Source organism: Frieseomelitta varia, unplaced genomic scaffold (genome assembly GCF_011392965.1).
Source record: "Frieseomelitta varia isolate USP_RPSP 00005682 unplaced genomic scaffold, Fvar_1.2 scaffold_185, whole genome shotgun sequence".
In the NCBI taxonomy this organism is placed as follows: Eukaryota; Metazoa; Arthropoda; class Insecta; order Hymenoptera; family Apidae; genus Frieseomelitta; species Frieseomelitta varia.
The window spans coordinates 498,997-516,543 of NW_025109583.1; the positions used below are offsets into that span (position 1 = coordinate 498,997).

The window sequence follows — 17,547 nt, forward strand, 5'->3', positions numbered from 1 at the left end:
TTTTAAGGAAAGTGCAAGCGACAGGAAAAAATTCGAGCCTCTAAAAATACACTGTTACAAAAATATGAAATCTCTATGGAGAATTATCAGTTTTGATCACTTTGGTGGTTCTAATATTAATAAAAATTAGACAAGGTTTATTTAACAATGGGAATACTGAGCGGTCCCGGTTGAGAGATTGAAAATTCACGATGATTTTTCTACATTTCAATTTGTACAAATTGACTTGTATTCTCTTACTATAAAAAATAAAGCATCACTGAGAGTAATAAGTAAGTATGTTGGATCCATTATAGATAATAAAACTCACGGATAATGAAACAGCGGAATTAAATTCGTATCATTTTCAAATAAGCTCGCTGCTCGTCTTATCAGCCCGGGGGAAACTCGATTTCTGACGCGCGAGATCCTCGAGAAATTTGACGCCGGTTTTACCCGCGCACTCGGTTTGTCAGACTGCAATTTAGATTAAAAGGAATAATTACAACGGCTATTTTGCACGAAACTTCACGTGCTCGTAAATCTGCCTGCTCACTTCTCAACCGCAAATTTTAGCGAGAATTTCCGCGCACCGATAACGAAAGCAAATTAAGACAGCTCGCTTACCATTATGCCGGCAAAAACGAAATAATAGGACGACGAGGGAGAGCAAGGTTTATTCATCGGGCAATATAAGATTCGTAAAATAAACGGGACATTATTGACAAATTTTCAACTGACAAATGGCGTGATTAATTCCAAATTAATTCACGATAATATATGATCGCGAAAAGAAATAACTGGGCTGCGTAGATGAAAAATTACCAAACCGAATTTGTAAAATAATCAGAATGTTATCGACAAATTACTGGCCATTTTTCGACGAATAAACGACGAAATTAATTTCGAATTAATTCGCGATAAGATTATTAAAATAATATTAGATATTAAAAAAAAAAAAAAAAGGAGAAAATAAACGAAATAATTGAACTGCGAGGATAAAAGACAGATTATTCGTTGAATTTGTAAAATAATTAAAATACTATCGGCGAATGACTCCTTTTCAACGAGTGGAGGGAAAAATTAATTCCAAAGTAATCCGCGATGATGTTATTAAGATAATATAAAATATGAAAAATATGAATAAATCGAAATGCGAGGGCGGAAAAGCAAGTTATCCATGGAATGACCTAAAATTCGTGAAATAACCAAAATAACATCAACGAACATTTCGTTTTCAATGAACGAAAAGCTAAATTGATTCCAAGTAATCCGCCATGATATTATATTAATGTTGTCTTAATTTCAATCAGCAATCGTTTAATTTCAAGTCGTATATAAACAATCGAAATAAATGCCCCGTAGCTTTATTATCTTTTCTTTTCAATTCTTTTCAAGTTGGTTGAAATAAGTCTTACGATCAAAAGAAAAAGGTCATTCGAATCACAAAAGCGTCCAGTCATCAACATCTTTGAACCAAGAAAAAAAGAAAAAAAAAAAAAAGAAAAAGAAAAAAATCAATGCACGTTAACAATTTGTCAGCTCGTTTAATTTAATTGACAATGCTGTGTTAGCGCAGCATGCAGCAAGGAGTTTTATAATTAAAAAAAAAAAAAAAAAAAGAAGACTTCGAGTAAAAATAAATCAATGCGTCAAGTAATGATGTATCAAGTCATTCGATAATTGTGTCAGCGTAACGTACGAGAAAGTACCACTCATTGGTAATCCTTTGCAACGTTCCGCAATTAAAACAAAAAAGTCATCATTACGCCCGCGCCAAGTATCGTATTCACCTTCGAACGTATCGTATGAAATCGATGGATTTTAATGAAGGCCGGGTAATCAAGGAGCATTGTGCATGGTTGAAGTTTGAGTGGGGCCATAAGCGGCGGCCGGGGTAAATCGGGGGCAATCTTATTTCCATCGTAGTCGAGAATAGTTCTGGTTGTACGTACGTCGATTTAGTGTCTTCGACGGGAAGTTCCCAGATGCTTTTAGTGGCCTTGGTTGGCGTGCATACTTCCGGCCTGCTGGCTTACGGGTCCCTTCCTATGCCAGTTAAGCGGATGTCTTGGAGGTTGGAGGACTCGACAGCTTGCGGGCTAAGTGGTTGTAATACCTTTAGCCAGAATATGCTCGAACTTCTGCGTGAACGTGAGATGAGAAATCTTGCATCGTCGTTGTTGCTCTACGTGAAGATTTTATTTCCGTTCCTTTTTACTGGCACATCGAGATGCACCGGATGCAACACAAACGAACGAACTGACAAAATTTTCGTTGCGATCACTGAATTACCGTTCACGTGAACTGGCATCGACGTTTAATTTAATCTGTACAACTGAAGATTACACATTCGTTCTTCCTGTCATTTATGATGTTTCGTTTGAACATGTAATAAAGGCTCGCGTTCAAACAAGAACGTGCAATGTTTTAAACAGACGTTTGTTTAGCATACTCGAGACCAGACGAATATCCGTTTCTTTCATCTTACGTAAATCTTCAACTCTGCGAGATATAAACATCTCTGTGAATTTTAAATGATTTCTTATTTCAAATGCTCGATCATCCATGACAGAAGTCTTGAATGTCTCTCTCCTTTTTACGATCTGCTGTCACGAAACGTGATTCAACGCAGTATCAACGTATCGTTCTGTTTCACCAATCGTATGCTTCTCGAGAACGCGAAATTCATTGATTTATTCGTTTTATTCCGACGCACGTGTGCTATTGTTACAGCGAACACGCGAGAACGATCGGGAACGAAACGTTAAGTTCGTTAAGCGGAAAGTTTCCACGGTGTGTTAAACGATTGTAACGAGCACTTGGACGCAAGTGTAATCCTACTTACGGGCCAGAAAACTCGCCTCGAGTTGCATAGCAGTTTACCACGGTACTTTGGAAATTTTCCCCGTCGGACCTGGCGCGCCGCGCCGAGTTTACGAAGCAAATTGAAACTAATTGCGCTTGTCAGCATTGACGTTTACTTTGACTACTCGGTATCTAATGAGACTCGCGGAATGTTGATCCTGTGCGTCGTGCCGGGAAGAAAGAGCGCGAGGCTTGCTTTGGCAGGAACTACGATACCATTTCTTCGCTTTCTTTGATTAATTTTATTATGAGAGAAAGGACCTGTTTACCCCGTTCGACTGAGACTAGAATTATATTCCCACTGGCTGATGGGGGCAAGAGAAACTTTTTCGCCGCCTGTACTTTCGTAATTGTATCGTTTGAATATTTCAAAGTAATTGGAAACGTTGTTTAATGGCTCGGATATACAAAATTAAAAGCGTATCAGTTAACCTCATATATTAATTACATCGGCATTGCATTCGAACCGAAATTTTTATAATAACGGACGTTTCATTATGCGTTACGCTCGCGCTTAAACGTTCCCGGCGTATTTCATTCGTTTATTCCGCGAGTTTATTTCATTTTGTGAAATGCTTCGTCCAGCCTGTCTCGTAACCTATAATTTTATAAACTGGAACGTGAAAATGCGTGGCGCAACGCCGCCAGGTGAGCAAATCTGAAAAATGAGTAAACCGGGGATTCCCCATCGAGTAAGCTCGAATGGCGGTTCTTGGAATTTTATGGCTTCGCTCTTTATTTAGCCGTTCGATCGAAGTTGATTTTACTGACACTTCTGGTTGATACTAGAACATAAACATTTTCCTCTGTACGCGCTTCAAAAGTCACGTTTTATTTTTAATATTCGTATTATATTTGTTTGCTCTTTTTTCAATTATATTTTTTTCGTACAACTGTCAGTGTATTGAAATCTTACAGAGCCATTGTTTTATAGATCATTGTTTAATATTATTGAACCTTGGAATTAGTATGGTATCATTTAACGCTTTTATTCGTAATCCATAAAAATTTTAATTCTATAAACAGTATAATACAGTAGTGTTAATTTTACAAATAATTTTAGAGATTTATTATGATATCATTTTCATTCGGGGTTTGAGTAAAAACTTGTGTTTATTATTGTTTTATAAACTACATGTCATTTAATGCTAGACATTCAACACTTCATTTTCCCATAGCAATTACAGAGATCAATTTTATAAGCACCATAATGTAATAATATTAATTTAAAAAGAATTTTCAGTAGAAATTTTAAAAATCTACAACTACATAATTTTTAAAGATTTAACAAAAGCAATTCAAATTCTACGACATAAATTTTATATTTTTATCATCAGTTCTAGTATTAATTATTACATTTTTGAAATAAATATAATACTGGCCTTGAGACTTTTTAGCAAGAATCGCCTGTATTTATCGAACGAAAATGCAGTGCAAACGAATAAAATAATGCAGTATTTTTTACTGTAACAAGAATTCACCGTTTCATTTAATTTTATAATGCGTAGTCGATTTAATATACTTACGAGGCTATATAGCTATTGTTGATAATGGTATTCGAGTGAATTATGCTCCTTCGCGGAGAAAAGGAATCGTTGCGTAAACAGCTGCTGGAAAACTAATCAGTCTAAGACAGCGACGTTTGCAGAAGAGATTTCTTCGGTGCATTAACTTCAATCCGAGATTTATTTTAAGCGTTCTCAGATGATCAAATACGCTTTGCGAAAGTTATATGTCCAAGCTTTGTGCGACCGTGTAGACAGATAGGGAAGAAGAAAGGGAAGAAATTGAAAGAGAGTGCAAAAAGTTTAAAAGTTCCAATCGGCAGTTCCATTTTGTATTTTAAATCGAATTTCTCTCGAATCTCTCACGCTATGCCCCCAGAATAATTTCTCGTCGCGTTCTCAAAATCTTTCTCTGCTGTATCCTCTTTCTCATTCCATTTCTTGAAAATTTCTTCAATCTTTTGCAGTTTGAGCATAATTTTTGTCACACTTTTGTTTTCTCTTTGTTCTTCTCGTAGTTTATTTTATCGAGTGTAACGCTGAAAATTTCCTTGCCAATTATCCTCGTTAATCTCTGGTCACCTGTACGAGAAAAAATAAGAAAATAAAAAAAAACTGTCCCTCCGAAATTTCAAATTCTGCTCCTCTTCTCTCTCTCTCTCGTACTTTATTCCACGTTTCAGTCGAACGTGGAACGCTTCCATAAGTTCGTGCAAAACTTCTTTCGGATCACGTTAATACGCAGCCGATTTCAATTTACGGGCTGTGATACCATCGGAAATATTTTTACGAATATCTTCGTAAATTGCCGGAGGAAGCGTACGGGAGAACGGTGAACGGTATCAGCGGGAACCAATGATCTAACTTAAGTATCTGTTAAATCGTAAGACCAAGCGGTCGTACCATATATTTCGACGGTGTGCTCGAATATCTTGCAAGTTCGCGCACAGACAAGAGGTGTACAGATGAAGTTGGCGGAAGTTAACCGGCCCTCTTCCTCGGCTTTTCCTCTCCCTCTCGTGTTTTACTACAACTGCGCAAGTCGCCGACGTGTTTACGCAAATGCGGTGAAGTGTTGCTTCCTCGAGAAACTCGATTTATTCGATGAGAGAATAAAGAAAACGGACACGGACGCCAACGCGAAGTGAGAAATGGAACGCCACATTTATCAATTAATTCTACTCCAAGAAACGTATGGAAGGAAGTTTAAAATTATTTATACATACTGTGTATGTGTACGAGTGAGTGTCTGTGCTCGAAAAGTATGTCGAACGATCATTTTTAATCAATTTTACGAAACCTACGGTATGTGTTCTTCTTATTGTTAAATGATGTCTATTGAAAATTCTTTTTTTCGAACACACGTACGTATGCAACGTATATTATTTAACATTAAATTTTGAAAACAAGATTATTAAATATTACTTTCAATTTAATATTGAATTTTGTAAATTTTTGAATTCTTGACTGCTAATAATTTTAATTTTGGTAGCGATAAGTAACAAATTATCTTACACTGACAGCAATTCGTTAATTAAAAACATATATATCTCTGTGTGCAATTCAATGTAGAGTTAATAAAATTATGTAAAATTGAATATCGCCAGAAATTTTGCTGAAAGCGTGTAAAACGTTTGAAAGTAACGTCGCAAACCTTTAAGAAATTACGTTTTGAAATTATTGGAGTGCGAACAACGAGGGATATCGTTCGAATGGATCGAGTAGGGCAATTCTTCGGACAATTTTCGGCTAGGGCGAGTTGTATGACAATTAAACGAGCCATGGTGCACGTCATGGCGGAAGGTTGTTTGGGAGGGTCAGGCAGCTTGCGGGTTAAGTGGTCGTATTACGTTGAGACCTGGAACACGGTGGAAGTTTCCACATATGGCGGCGAAGAGGGACGATTTAACCGTTTCTGAGAGGATGTTAGCACCGTGAGGCTATTCTAAAGTTTGTCGTCCAGCGCTGGTTATTGCGCGATTTAATGTCGCTTAATTTCTTTCCGGGAACCTCTATAAGACGAGATGGGAAGTTAATTTGATAGTACACGGTCGGTGTATATCGAACACATCTTTGACGAGATAATGTTTATAATATGGTTGCGCGTAATTACGACAAAAAGAAAAAAAAAGAAAGAAAATACTGAGCATTTAGATTCTCATATTTCGTTTCAGATTTGTTGATATAACTTTGGATTAGAGACTCGTACCGAAAAGCTTTCGTGTATTGATTTATTGATTCTGGGCGTTTAGATTTTCATCGTTTTAGATATCTGTATATATATTTTTTTTTATTGTAACTTGGACCAGTCTCGATAAAAATTACATTCGAAAGTGGATCTTAATGGAAGGTAAATTGTTTTTCGTATGGTTTTCCTATCGATAGAAACGGGAGATGGCTTTGGCCAATACTGTACATCGGTCGGTGTTACACGACTCTCTCTGATTGCTTTTTGCTCAATTAATTTCTTTGAAAAGCGTAAAAATAATTTTGTTGAATTTCCAGCGAACTTTCCTGCAACGTACACCGATGTTAAAAGAAACAGTAGAGGAGTTTCGAGATGTCCCGAAGGAAATTATGAAATTCTAACGAAGCGAAAGGAAAAAAAAAAGAATCGTTCGAAAAAAGAACGATTTATAAAATCAAAATTTAACTTCAGAACAAGAAACAACTAAATTGAATTAAATTTTCACAATGAAAACAATTTTTAAATTTGACAAGGAGTGTTTAGTTATCTTAATTCAGACAAAATTAAAGCACAATATATTGCGTTCAATAATAAATTCACTCGTCTTTTTCAATTTCACATAAATTACCTAGAAGAATATAAAAAGCACAAGTAAATTTGCTGACGAGATATTGTATACAATAGATATTACACGCGTGAACAGATTAACTGTTCAACTTAGCACTTCCACGAAGAACGTAGTTCGAGTCGTGGAAAAAAAGGAAGAAATCTCAATTCCCGTGTCTATTTTCCACGTATGTGCATACATTGACCGTGTCGTCGTGGCCGTGTATTTGCATAGTTCGCGAAGCTTCGCGCGGAAGAAATATGCACGAGAAGACGAAGGGGGTCGATCCTGACGCGGTCTATAGTTCTTCGGCTGGAGACAGCCGGTCAAAGAAGGGGTGGAAGAAAGGTCGCGGGGAAAAAGGAAGGCGAGAGGAGTGATGAAAGAGGAGGCTAGCCCAGTAGAAGAAGAGGAGATGGTGGCAATACAGGGAACCAGAGCCAGACTGGACGGCGCTGGTCTCGTCGCCCGTGTGGTAAACAAAGCTGTAACTCTCTCCTCGCGGAGAGGAATCAATGTCTGGTAGCTCTCTGAGGTACAAACTCGCGGAGGAAACGAGACCTCCTCCATCGAGACATCGATCTTAGTCTTGCCGTAACGTGCATGTTGATGCACCTTAAGGGAATGCTGTCGCAAAATAGTATCGATAGAGCTGTTTGGTAATTCCTGGCGAAAAAGTGTCAGTGTCTTTGATTCTTCTCATACTTTTAACTGTGGGGAACGATCTTGTTTACTCAAATAGGAACGATTCTCGTAAAGATAATGAATTTGAATAATGAAGCTTTAATTCTAGATAAATGAAATATATTTATAAATAACAAATCTTTGGCGCTCGAAGTGTTATCTCATTTTATATATATATATTTTTTTTTAAATCTAGAAATTATGTATCTACTTGTCCATAAATATATTCATAAAATCAGCTAGAAATTCTTCTTAATAATCGTTTTCCGTGGATGTCATCGAATTTCCCCAGAGAGTCAAGTAACCGAAACGAAAGCAATGACTCACAGCGGAGATTTTGCAATGTGAAATTAATGATTCATGTGGGAAGTCGGGCGAATGCTTGGCATTTCGTGGATCGTTTGCCGCGAATTCCTTCTCATCTATCTTGGTCGCCGCATAAGGCAACCGTTGACGCTTCTGATAGACGAAGAGAGAACAAAACGAACAACGAAGAATCTCTATCTCAAATTTAATGACCGAGAGTGAGAACAACAAATAAATAAATACCAATCGGGCAGTAAATTTAATCAAACAATTGATAAAAATTTATCTTTCGTAAATATCTAAGGCAGTCTACTATTTTTTACGAACGAATATTGATTACGTAGGTTGTAGGTTCGTGGAATAATAAAAAAAGAGAAAGAGAGAGAGAGAGAGAGAGAGAGAGAGAAAATACATCGATGCTACGATGAAAATCTAGAACGGTAAATACAATTCCGCTGTAGCTTTCAGCAACCGTTTCGCATTCCATTCAGAGAGATAGAAGAGCAACATTCGGTTTAACAAGTCGACCGAGGTCCCTTCGGCATTTTGTGGCCGTTTGAGCGATGACGACGAGGTGAAAACCACCGAGGGAGAACCTGTGGAACACTTGGCAGCGTACACTGAGGTCAATCGCTCGTGACGAAGGTTTTACAAGGGTGGGAAACGAGGGTCGGGGGCGAGACTATTCCAGCGACCATGGTTCAGCCTTCAAAGGTGGTTAAGTCGAGCCGAAGGTTGCATTTAGTGGCTCCTCTATGACACGTAGCCCGTTGTTCGATCTCGAACGGACGATTCCACTTCTTTTTCAAACAGGGTCGCGCCTGTAAGGAGGATTCGTTCTAGGTTTATTTCTGCAGGACGGATCTAATGAAATAACCAGGCCGGATTATAATTCTATTCTTATCGAAGATTGAACAAAATTCTACATTGTTTAAGAAGCTTCTTTTAATAGACGCTTGTATTTGTTTTTTCAAATTACTACGATTTCCTTTTCCATGAACTGATTCTTCGAGTTGCTCTGAGCAAGAAAGTTGGGGCATAACTACGAAAAACGTTGATCACTGATCTCATTATTACGATCCTTATTAAACGGATGTATGATCTTTTAAACAATCGGAAAACGAGCCTTCGAGTTTGTTGTAAAAATTACAGTTCAATCTGTGTCCGAAGGAAATTACACGAAATCGAACTGTTACTAAAAACTGATACTAAGCTGTTGTTTTTCCCGTATACTCGTCCTTTTATTCCTAATCGTGAACGTCAAGATCGTTTAAAGAGGAAACGCGCAAGGAGGTCGCGAAGTGACAACGTATCGGTCCATTTTCCGCTGTAAGAAGATGTCGACTGCATCGACCGAGGTCACCGGAAGTTAACAGCGTCGTGTACACGCGCGAAACGGGCCTTCTTATTTCTCCAGAGAAGGTTGTCAGACGGGGCGAAAGATTCTTCTTGTTGCTGCACGACGAGTTTCTTTCTCTCATCCGGATCGTTTTCTCTCGGTCTCGTCTCGTCTCGTTTCTTTTCTTCTTTCTGTATCGATCAGCCTCGCGAACCGACCCTCGTGATCGGAATTCAATCAGTTTCTTACGTCTGCCACCGCTGTCGACGACGAACGGATTGAATTTTTCAAATTTTAAAATTTCGCCGCTGAAAATTGGAACACTAATTGAGAATTGACCTCGCGTAAGCGAGCTTGGCAAATTTTCGCATTTAAATTTTACTTTTTCTTCTTTTCTTGGAAACGAAGCGTTATCTTGTAGAAGAATTTTATCCTATATTTTCCTCCTTGTTTTCTCTCTCTTCACTGATTGTCACTCTCCTGTCACTCTCCAATCTGGAATTAGCCAAAGCATACTTGGCGAATTTTCAAACTCTATTCTTTTCGGAAACAAAGTCTTACAAAAAATAATATTTTGAAATAATATTTTTTCCTCCTTTTTTCATTGGATACAAGAAGGAAATTCTTCCAAAGATATAATACGAATTAATATTTAATTTAATAATACAAATGGGCTTAATTCCTTTATAGAAATAGAAAATGTATACTGCATTTATTTATTTAATAAAATAGTACATTTATTTACATATACTAGAACATAGTGTTATAATAATATAGTATACTTTAAATAAGTAAAAAGTTTTATTATATTACTCAAAAGAAAATATACTAAATAATCGTACGAATAATAATGTTATTCAAAAGGAAATATACTCTATATAAAAGGAATTATGAGTCGATATAAAAAGGAAAACAATTCGATAAGGATTAGAGAGTCATTGCGTATAATAATTAATAAATTACAACCTCTGATAAAGTGCAATACCAACGTGTAACTCAAATTATGTGAAATTATTCAGAAGAAATATTAAATTTTCTGACGTTTCAAACAATTACAGCAATTTCACTACATGTACTGTTAAAACGTAGGTGACTTTTATCGCTTCGAGACTTCTCTTGTATCCAACAGTACAATTTTGTAAATGTAACGGTCGTTCTTCCTCTCTTCGTTCTTCTTTTTTGCGGATTAATTTGAGCAGGCAGTGTTCAACAAAGTTGAATTTACGATGTCTAATTGTAAGTAGTTTTCGGTCGAAAAAGCGATGGATTTTGAACTTGGAAGCATGATGCCTCTCTTCTGTGGAAAATTAACTTCGCAAGTTAATTTAACTTTTTAATTCGTAAGTGAACTTGACCGAGATGGCAAGTGAGGCGGTATAGATATTTTCGGATTGGATAATACGCGTAACTTCGAAACTAATTTCAATTGTTGAAATTTATTCAGGGAAGAATGATATATGTAGATAACGTGTCATTTGTCAATGTAGTATCTGCAGAATATAGACTCTTCAAGATTCAGAATTGTTCATAATTGTTGAAGACAGAGATTAACTAACAATAGCTGGGATCAATTGACTTAAATAGAGACCTAAAAATTCCTTATCGTCGATAAAATTTCAGTTTTACTTACAATTAGAGAAGTGTATCAAAGGTCCAAGAGAGGGATTAAGACAAATCCTGAATAGAATAGCACTCGTAATACTTTGCATAGACGTGAACGATAAATAGATTCTATCACTTTATCCTCCCTATCAATTACTAGCAAAATTTATCTTTATCGGAACACAGTAAGATCTGTAATGGCACCTATGTTTGCAGAGCATAGGACACGTTTGCCTGTTCGCCTACTACAACAGAAAACTTTGCTCGTAAAATAATGTCCGCGTATGTATATAGACATCGTCACGCCTCTGTTCTCTCGATTATGTCCGCAAAGAGGCATAGAAACCCCGGAGCGATTCGTTCTGCGGATGAGCATGTTTGCAGATCAGTTGGTCTACCGAAACTATCGTAGACCATCCGTCTGGTTTTGAAGTTCTCTATTTGGTTCTCGTTTTCGCCGATGTCTGTTTCAGGGCGATTAGATCTATTTAAGCACGTCCCGACGCCTCTGCTTTTCGCTTCCGTTTCGTATATACGTATCTTCGCTACTCCCCTTTCGCATCTGCAAAGAATTAATAAAAGGAATTAATGAAATAATGATAGTTTTGAGACAAATGAAAGATTGAAATCAATATTTTACGTTGGAATTTCGACAAAATTTTTAGTCTATTCTAGGATATATGATATTTGATTATTATAATTTTGATTATTCGTCTCTCTGTCAATTATAATTCACTTTCGTTGAATTTTTCAAACTTCTTTTCAGAATAGTAGTGCAGATAGTTGTTAGATTGCAGATCTTTGAGACTGTATTTACGAAAAATTTAAAGGTGTAACAATTACAGAGAATAGCAATTAGTGAAAAAAAAAAAAACAGTTTTCTACATAGTTTACTTCTTTTTTTTTTTTTTTACTTGTATTTGCACAAAAATCTCCAATTAGCATGTAAAGTAAATATACGTTCTAGCTCGAAAGTGTGAAATCTTTTTAAGAAGCAAGAATATTCTAATTACGACTCTGATTTTTTAAATACAATTAATCGATTTAGTTTCAGTATTACAAAAAAATAATATTACCAATAACATGTTTATTTAATAAAAGAAGCGGCTTCTTTTGAAACTTTCAATGCACTTTAAACTTTGTGAACGAAACGTACGTGTTCATTTAGTAAAAATATAATAACGATATTTTCTTCAATTATTGTATACTAGAACAGCTATATTGTACACTATTAAAATAAATTATAAGAAAAAAAAAATATATATATATATATATATATTTTATAATTTATAATTTAATACTAAAAATTATATTAAAATGCTGTCTGTTAATCTACGATTAAGAGGATGCGCAAACGACAACCTTGGTTATTCGCGGACTCCGATATCTCGATAAACGAGCCCCGTGACATTAGCGACGTCCCGATAGGAAACTGCAATTTTATGATAATCGACCAGAGGCCGTAAATCGTCGTGTTTGTAGCATTAACGGGGATTCTCTGTTTCGTTTCAGGTGGCCTGGATGCTTTTCGACAAGAGCGCTATCCTGACAGTACAAAGTCACGTTATTACCAGGAACCCGAGGATATCCGTGACGCACGATAAGCACAGGACCTGGTTCCTACATATCAAAGATGTGCGGGAGGACGACAAGGGAAAGTACATGTGCCAGATTAATACGGCGACCGCGAAAACACAGTATGGCTATTTGCACGTCGTAGGTGAGTCCCTGTAAAATATTGTTGTTCTACTAGGGAATTTAGAAGTGGAAAAGTCACGGTTAGGGATATTTTCGTCATTCTGTAAGCAGAATCGTGCTCTGTAATTACGATGATTATTTGGAATAGGACGCGCGACATTGATTACTCTAACCAGCAGAATCGTTCGTGAAGTGACATTTTTATAAATAAATTATTACGTAAGATTTATTGGTGATATTCGTTTTTATATGCGTTGCATTCAATTTTTAAATAACAATCGCCCTTTGAAATTACGATGATTATTTAGACAGGGTGTACGATATTGATCGTTCTACTAGCAGAATCTCTCGCTCATGGTAGAAAATTATCCTTTCATGAACAAAGTATTACATAGTCAAAATAATAGCGTTTGCGTACACATGATCATGATTTGAAATTACGAAAATAATTATTTACCGATTTATTCCAACATGGTCTCAAGTGCCAAGTATACTTCTGCGATATTTGCAAAAAGGATTCGATTGAACTTCAGTCCGAGGATGACGAAAAGTTTCAATAATACAAATAAGGAAAAAAAAAGTAGTAATGTCGAATCGACAAGATATCCGAAAATCATCGAACTGGATCGAAATTTTACCCCTATTCGAAATGATTATCAAAATTACTGTCACTTCCGTTTATCACATCGCGTATATTTGTTAAGTACATATTTTTATTGTCATTTACATTGTCATTGCTTCATTTTGAAAATAAATCGAGCACGCTTCGTTCGACTCGGGGTTTGTTCGATACAGTTACAAATTGGGACTCGTTCACCCGCGATCTGATTTTCGATCGTTTACACGGTATAATATTCACGCGAACCGTTATAATTATTCTGCCATTCTGTCCGCATTTCGCGGTTCAATTAACAATCACACTTTCACTACCTATGCTTTTTTATTTAAATGTTTTAATTACAATGTGCTATAACTTTTTAAATACACGTGCAATTTGTATGCGTGCATATGCTCTCGCGTAAAATTGAATTACACTTCGAATAAAATTCGAAATTCCGTCGCAAACGAAATGTTGCACAATGTTCAGCGAGACAATGAAAGGTTTAGTAAAATTTTCCAGATGTAGAGTGAAAAGAGTTTAAACGTTCGAGGAACTGCTAGAAACAGAGCTTTAACTATATGTTCGGTCGAGTTAGATAGTAGACGTCTGCGAGCTTGTTTGCGGTGAGCTGCTCTGACACATCGGATGCTTTTGGTAACCTAATTCCGCGAGTGATTAGCGGGTAAAAAAAAGCGGTTAATTTATAGTCGGCGTATGTTACGTATGTCACCTTCTTTACGAAGTTAAGATCCGGGTTTAGTTTAAAGCCAATTTAACTCTCCAGATTAAACGAACATTCATGCCCTTTATCAATTAATTGCCGAGGCAATAATAATATCAAGCAACTGTAATATCAAGCAAGGACAAAATTTATTCATTCAAGGCTTCGTTTTCGAAGAAAATCAAGTATGTAGGTTCGTCAACTAATACTTGAATTTAGCCGATTCTAGGATAATAACAGGATGGTTGTTCTATCTATGAAAATGAGTCAGAAGTGTGGAATACAATTTTCATTCTGTTGAGCAATTATAAATTACAAGACTGTACGATGAAGATACGAAATTCTAATAATACTTTTTTTTATGTTATGATGTAAAGATTGTGGTAATTTAATTAAATTATAGTTTGCTTTGGGACGTAGTTTTTAAAAAAATTTTTTTCCTTGTATTCTCTGTTAGATGAAGAGAGATTAAATAATTATACATACTTGAAATTACTTAACGTCTTTAGCGTGCTGTGTATGTAATTTACTCTAATATTATACTATTTTATCTATATTCGCTGTTTCCATTAAAAATTTTGAAAAGTGATATCCAAAACGAAGTTTCAACTTTGGAGTGTGTGGACTTTGTGACAACCAATTTTTAACTAGCTTTGTGAATATGTATCTAGCCATGTAGATAGTCACCAAGTAATATAGGTCAGCATGTAGTCAGACACCTGGTGATCAATGTGACGATATCGCTTGCTCAGTTACTTCGTTAACTTGCTATTTATCGATGAATAGAAATAACATTCGATTAATTAATAGATTTAAATATAATCTAAAAAAAGAAATATTAAATCTTTCCTTCCAATTTAATCTTCAACACAAGGGGGATACATGTGCTGTGAAATTCGGTAGAATAGTTATTTTATTAACAAATAAATATTAAAAGAATTATGTATATTTGAAATGCCACAAATATCATATACTATTGTAATACTGTTTCGATTTTAATAATACATTTCATAAATCAGAAAAAATAAAATATGAAGATGATTACATAGCCATCAAGTAGTATAGGTTAGTACATGATCAGACTGGTCTAGTAATCAGTGCGATAAAATTGCTCGTTCAATCACTTCATTAATTCGCTATTTATCAATAACAATAGCTGTTAACAATAGCTGGTAACAATAACTGTTATAAATAGCTAGAAAAACAGATTAAAGAATATATTTCTCTTCTGCGAAACGTAAGTGCAACGTCTAATTATCCTTTGATCGTTTTATCATTACACTGCGAGTACAGTTGTTCGCGAAGGTATTCGAAGATTTATAGAAACTTCGTCAATATGAATATATTACAGTAAAATCTCCTTTTTATTTGCAATTTTTAGTTTATAATTTTTTTAACTACTAGCAGACGATCTAATTTGAGCAACACCACAATTTTACGACAATTGAGATACAATAGCTCCCACGAAAGAGATTCTGCCGTACACGAAACACTTTAACACCGATCAGGCGATCGTGATTATGTCATGTGTCGAGTTCGAAGCAGTTCGAAAAAACGTTTGAAAGGGATCGTCTCGCGTTTCGACGATCGACGAAACCGTCGAGAGGGACAAGCGGCTGGACGTGATAGAATCCCAGGGATTGAAAGAGAGAAAGAGTATGTCCGGGCCTCGGCGAAGGGACAGAGGAACGATAATTTAATCAGCGGAGGAGAGGGTATCCGCGAGGCCGAAGGGTGAGCGTGTCGGGGGCGAGCCGGTCTCTTCGTTCTCTGCCATCCGGCAGAACATATTAATATCTCGAGTTTGACGTCTGAAGTCGTCGGGCGGAGCGGAAGCTCAGCCGTTCGCCAGGATGGGAAGGAAGAGGGGGACGGTGGATGTTTCAGTAGTCGGTGGAGTAATCAGAGGGCTAGATTAATTGTTTCCACGGGACTCTTGGCCCGGCGTAGCACAAATACACGGAAGACTTCGAAACGGTACTTCGTGATAATGCCGACGGAACAGACACAATGCAACCCCTGCCATAACTCAGCCTCTCCTCCCGCTATCCCTCTCTCTCTCTCTCTCTCTCTCTCTCTCTCTTTTGGATTTGGTTACGCAAGGAAATTTGGAAACGTATAACGTGTGTAAATATTCCATACGGACCGAGTCACTTAAAGTTACCACCTGAGGCGTTTACCTTGCTGCCTGAGCTAATAAACGGGTTTTCACGAGTTTGACGATTTCGACGGCTCCTCTCTTACTCTCTTTCTCTGTGTATGCGTGCGTGCGTGCGCGCGTGTGTGTGTGTGTGTGTGTCTCTCTTTCTCTTGCTCCGCGCCTGAATTCACGTGTAAATTATCCGGGAATCGTTGCCGCGCTGTTTACCCGACGCTGGAGCACGTTTCTCGCACGCCACCGCGTCGAACACTCCTCCGGAGGAGTGGCCCTGAAACATTCGATTCCGGCGGAATGGATTTCGACAGCCGAGCCACGCCGGCGAATAGCCCGGCTTGTTTGGCCGCCGGGTTTCGAGAGGAACGTTTCTTTGTGAATTTCGTTTTCGTTTGTTAAGAGCCGAGCGTGGTTCCGTTCGAGGGATCAAGGAGATTCGCGTCGATCAAATGAAAGATAGGAATTACATAGGGACGTTGAATTCTCTAATTGCGAGGAATGTCCGTGTTACGTGGAAGATCGTTAAAAAGGGGTTCGAGACGATGCTAAGTGTACATTTGGATAAATTTGTCTTTTCGATGGTCGCTTCTACTCGATGGTTAAGCGCGGATGTAAAAGTTTATTAGATTGATTTAGAAGTTTCCGTGTGATTTAAAAGATCATTTAGATCAAAGAAAAGGTTTAAAAGGTTATCGTAAATTCGATGGTTGGTTCCTTAACGTGGGGAAGATTTGTTGAATAAGTCATTCTAATGAAAAGTAGATTTCAAATCGAATATCAATATAAAAAGGGGAAATCCTACTTATAGAACTTCTTTCGTACCTGACAATTATTTCATTTCATTTCACTTCACTTCGTTTCGTCTCGTTTCATTTATTATTCACGAGTGATAAAAGCTTCGGATGCGCGGAATTAGACAGTTATTGGTCCGAGTTCGTTACCATAAATTTCCAGCGAACGAGCGCAGGGAAGAGAGTTACCAAAATTGTTACAAGACAGAAATAGCCCGAATTTATGGCAAAGGCAATTATCTAAGTAAAACGTGGTTCGTGCACGTAACACGTGCGCTTTGTACCATCCCAAAGAGAGAGAGAGAGAGAGAGAGAGAGAGAGAAAAGCTGAAACGATTCCACTCGGTATATACAAGTTTCATCGTGTTATCCTGCCGAACGATACACTGCGAACGTGTGTACTGGCCAATCAATTTTCCGTCGTAGCGACACCCCATGAAAGATTCCCCTTGGAACGTGGCACGCCTAACACGTCGTCGGCATCCAGCTCCCGCCATTGAATT

At 37.2% G+C, this 17,547-nt stretch overlaps 1 protein-coding gene across 2 annotated transcripts in view; it reads left to right on the forward strand.

The window, feature by feature from the left end:
* The window catches only part of LOC122539003 (neurotrimin-like), a 222,907-nt gene that overhangs the window by 181,117 nt on the left and 24,243 nt on the right, over positions 1–17,547 (forward strand). For both annotated transcript variants that reach the window (XM_043673562.1, XM_043673563.1), the window contains exon 3: positions 12,591–12,798. In XM_043673562.1, the coding sequence (XP_043529497.1) occupies positions 12,591–12,798 (208 nt within the window). The remainder of the gene's footprint in view (positions 1–12,590; positions 12,799–17,547) is intronic.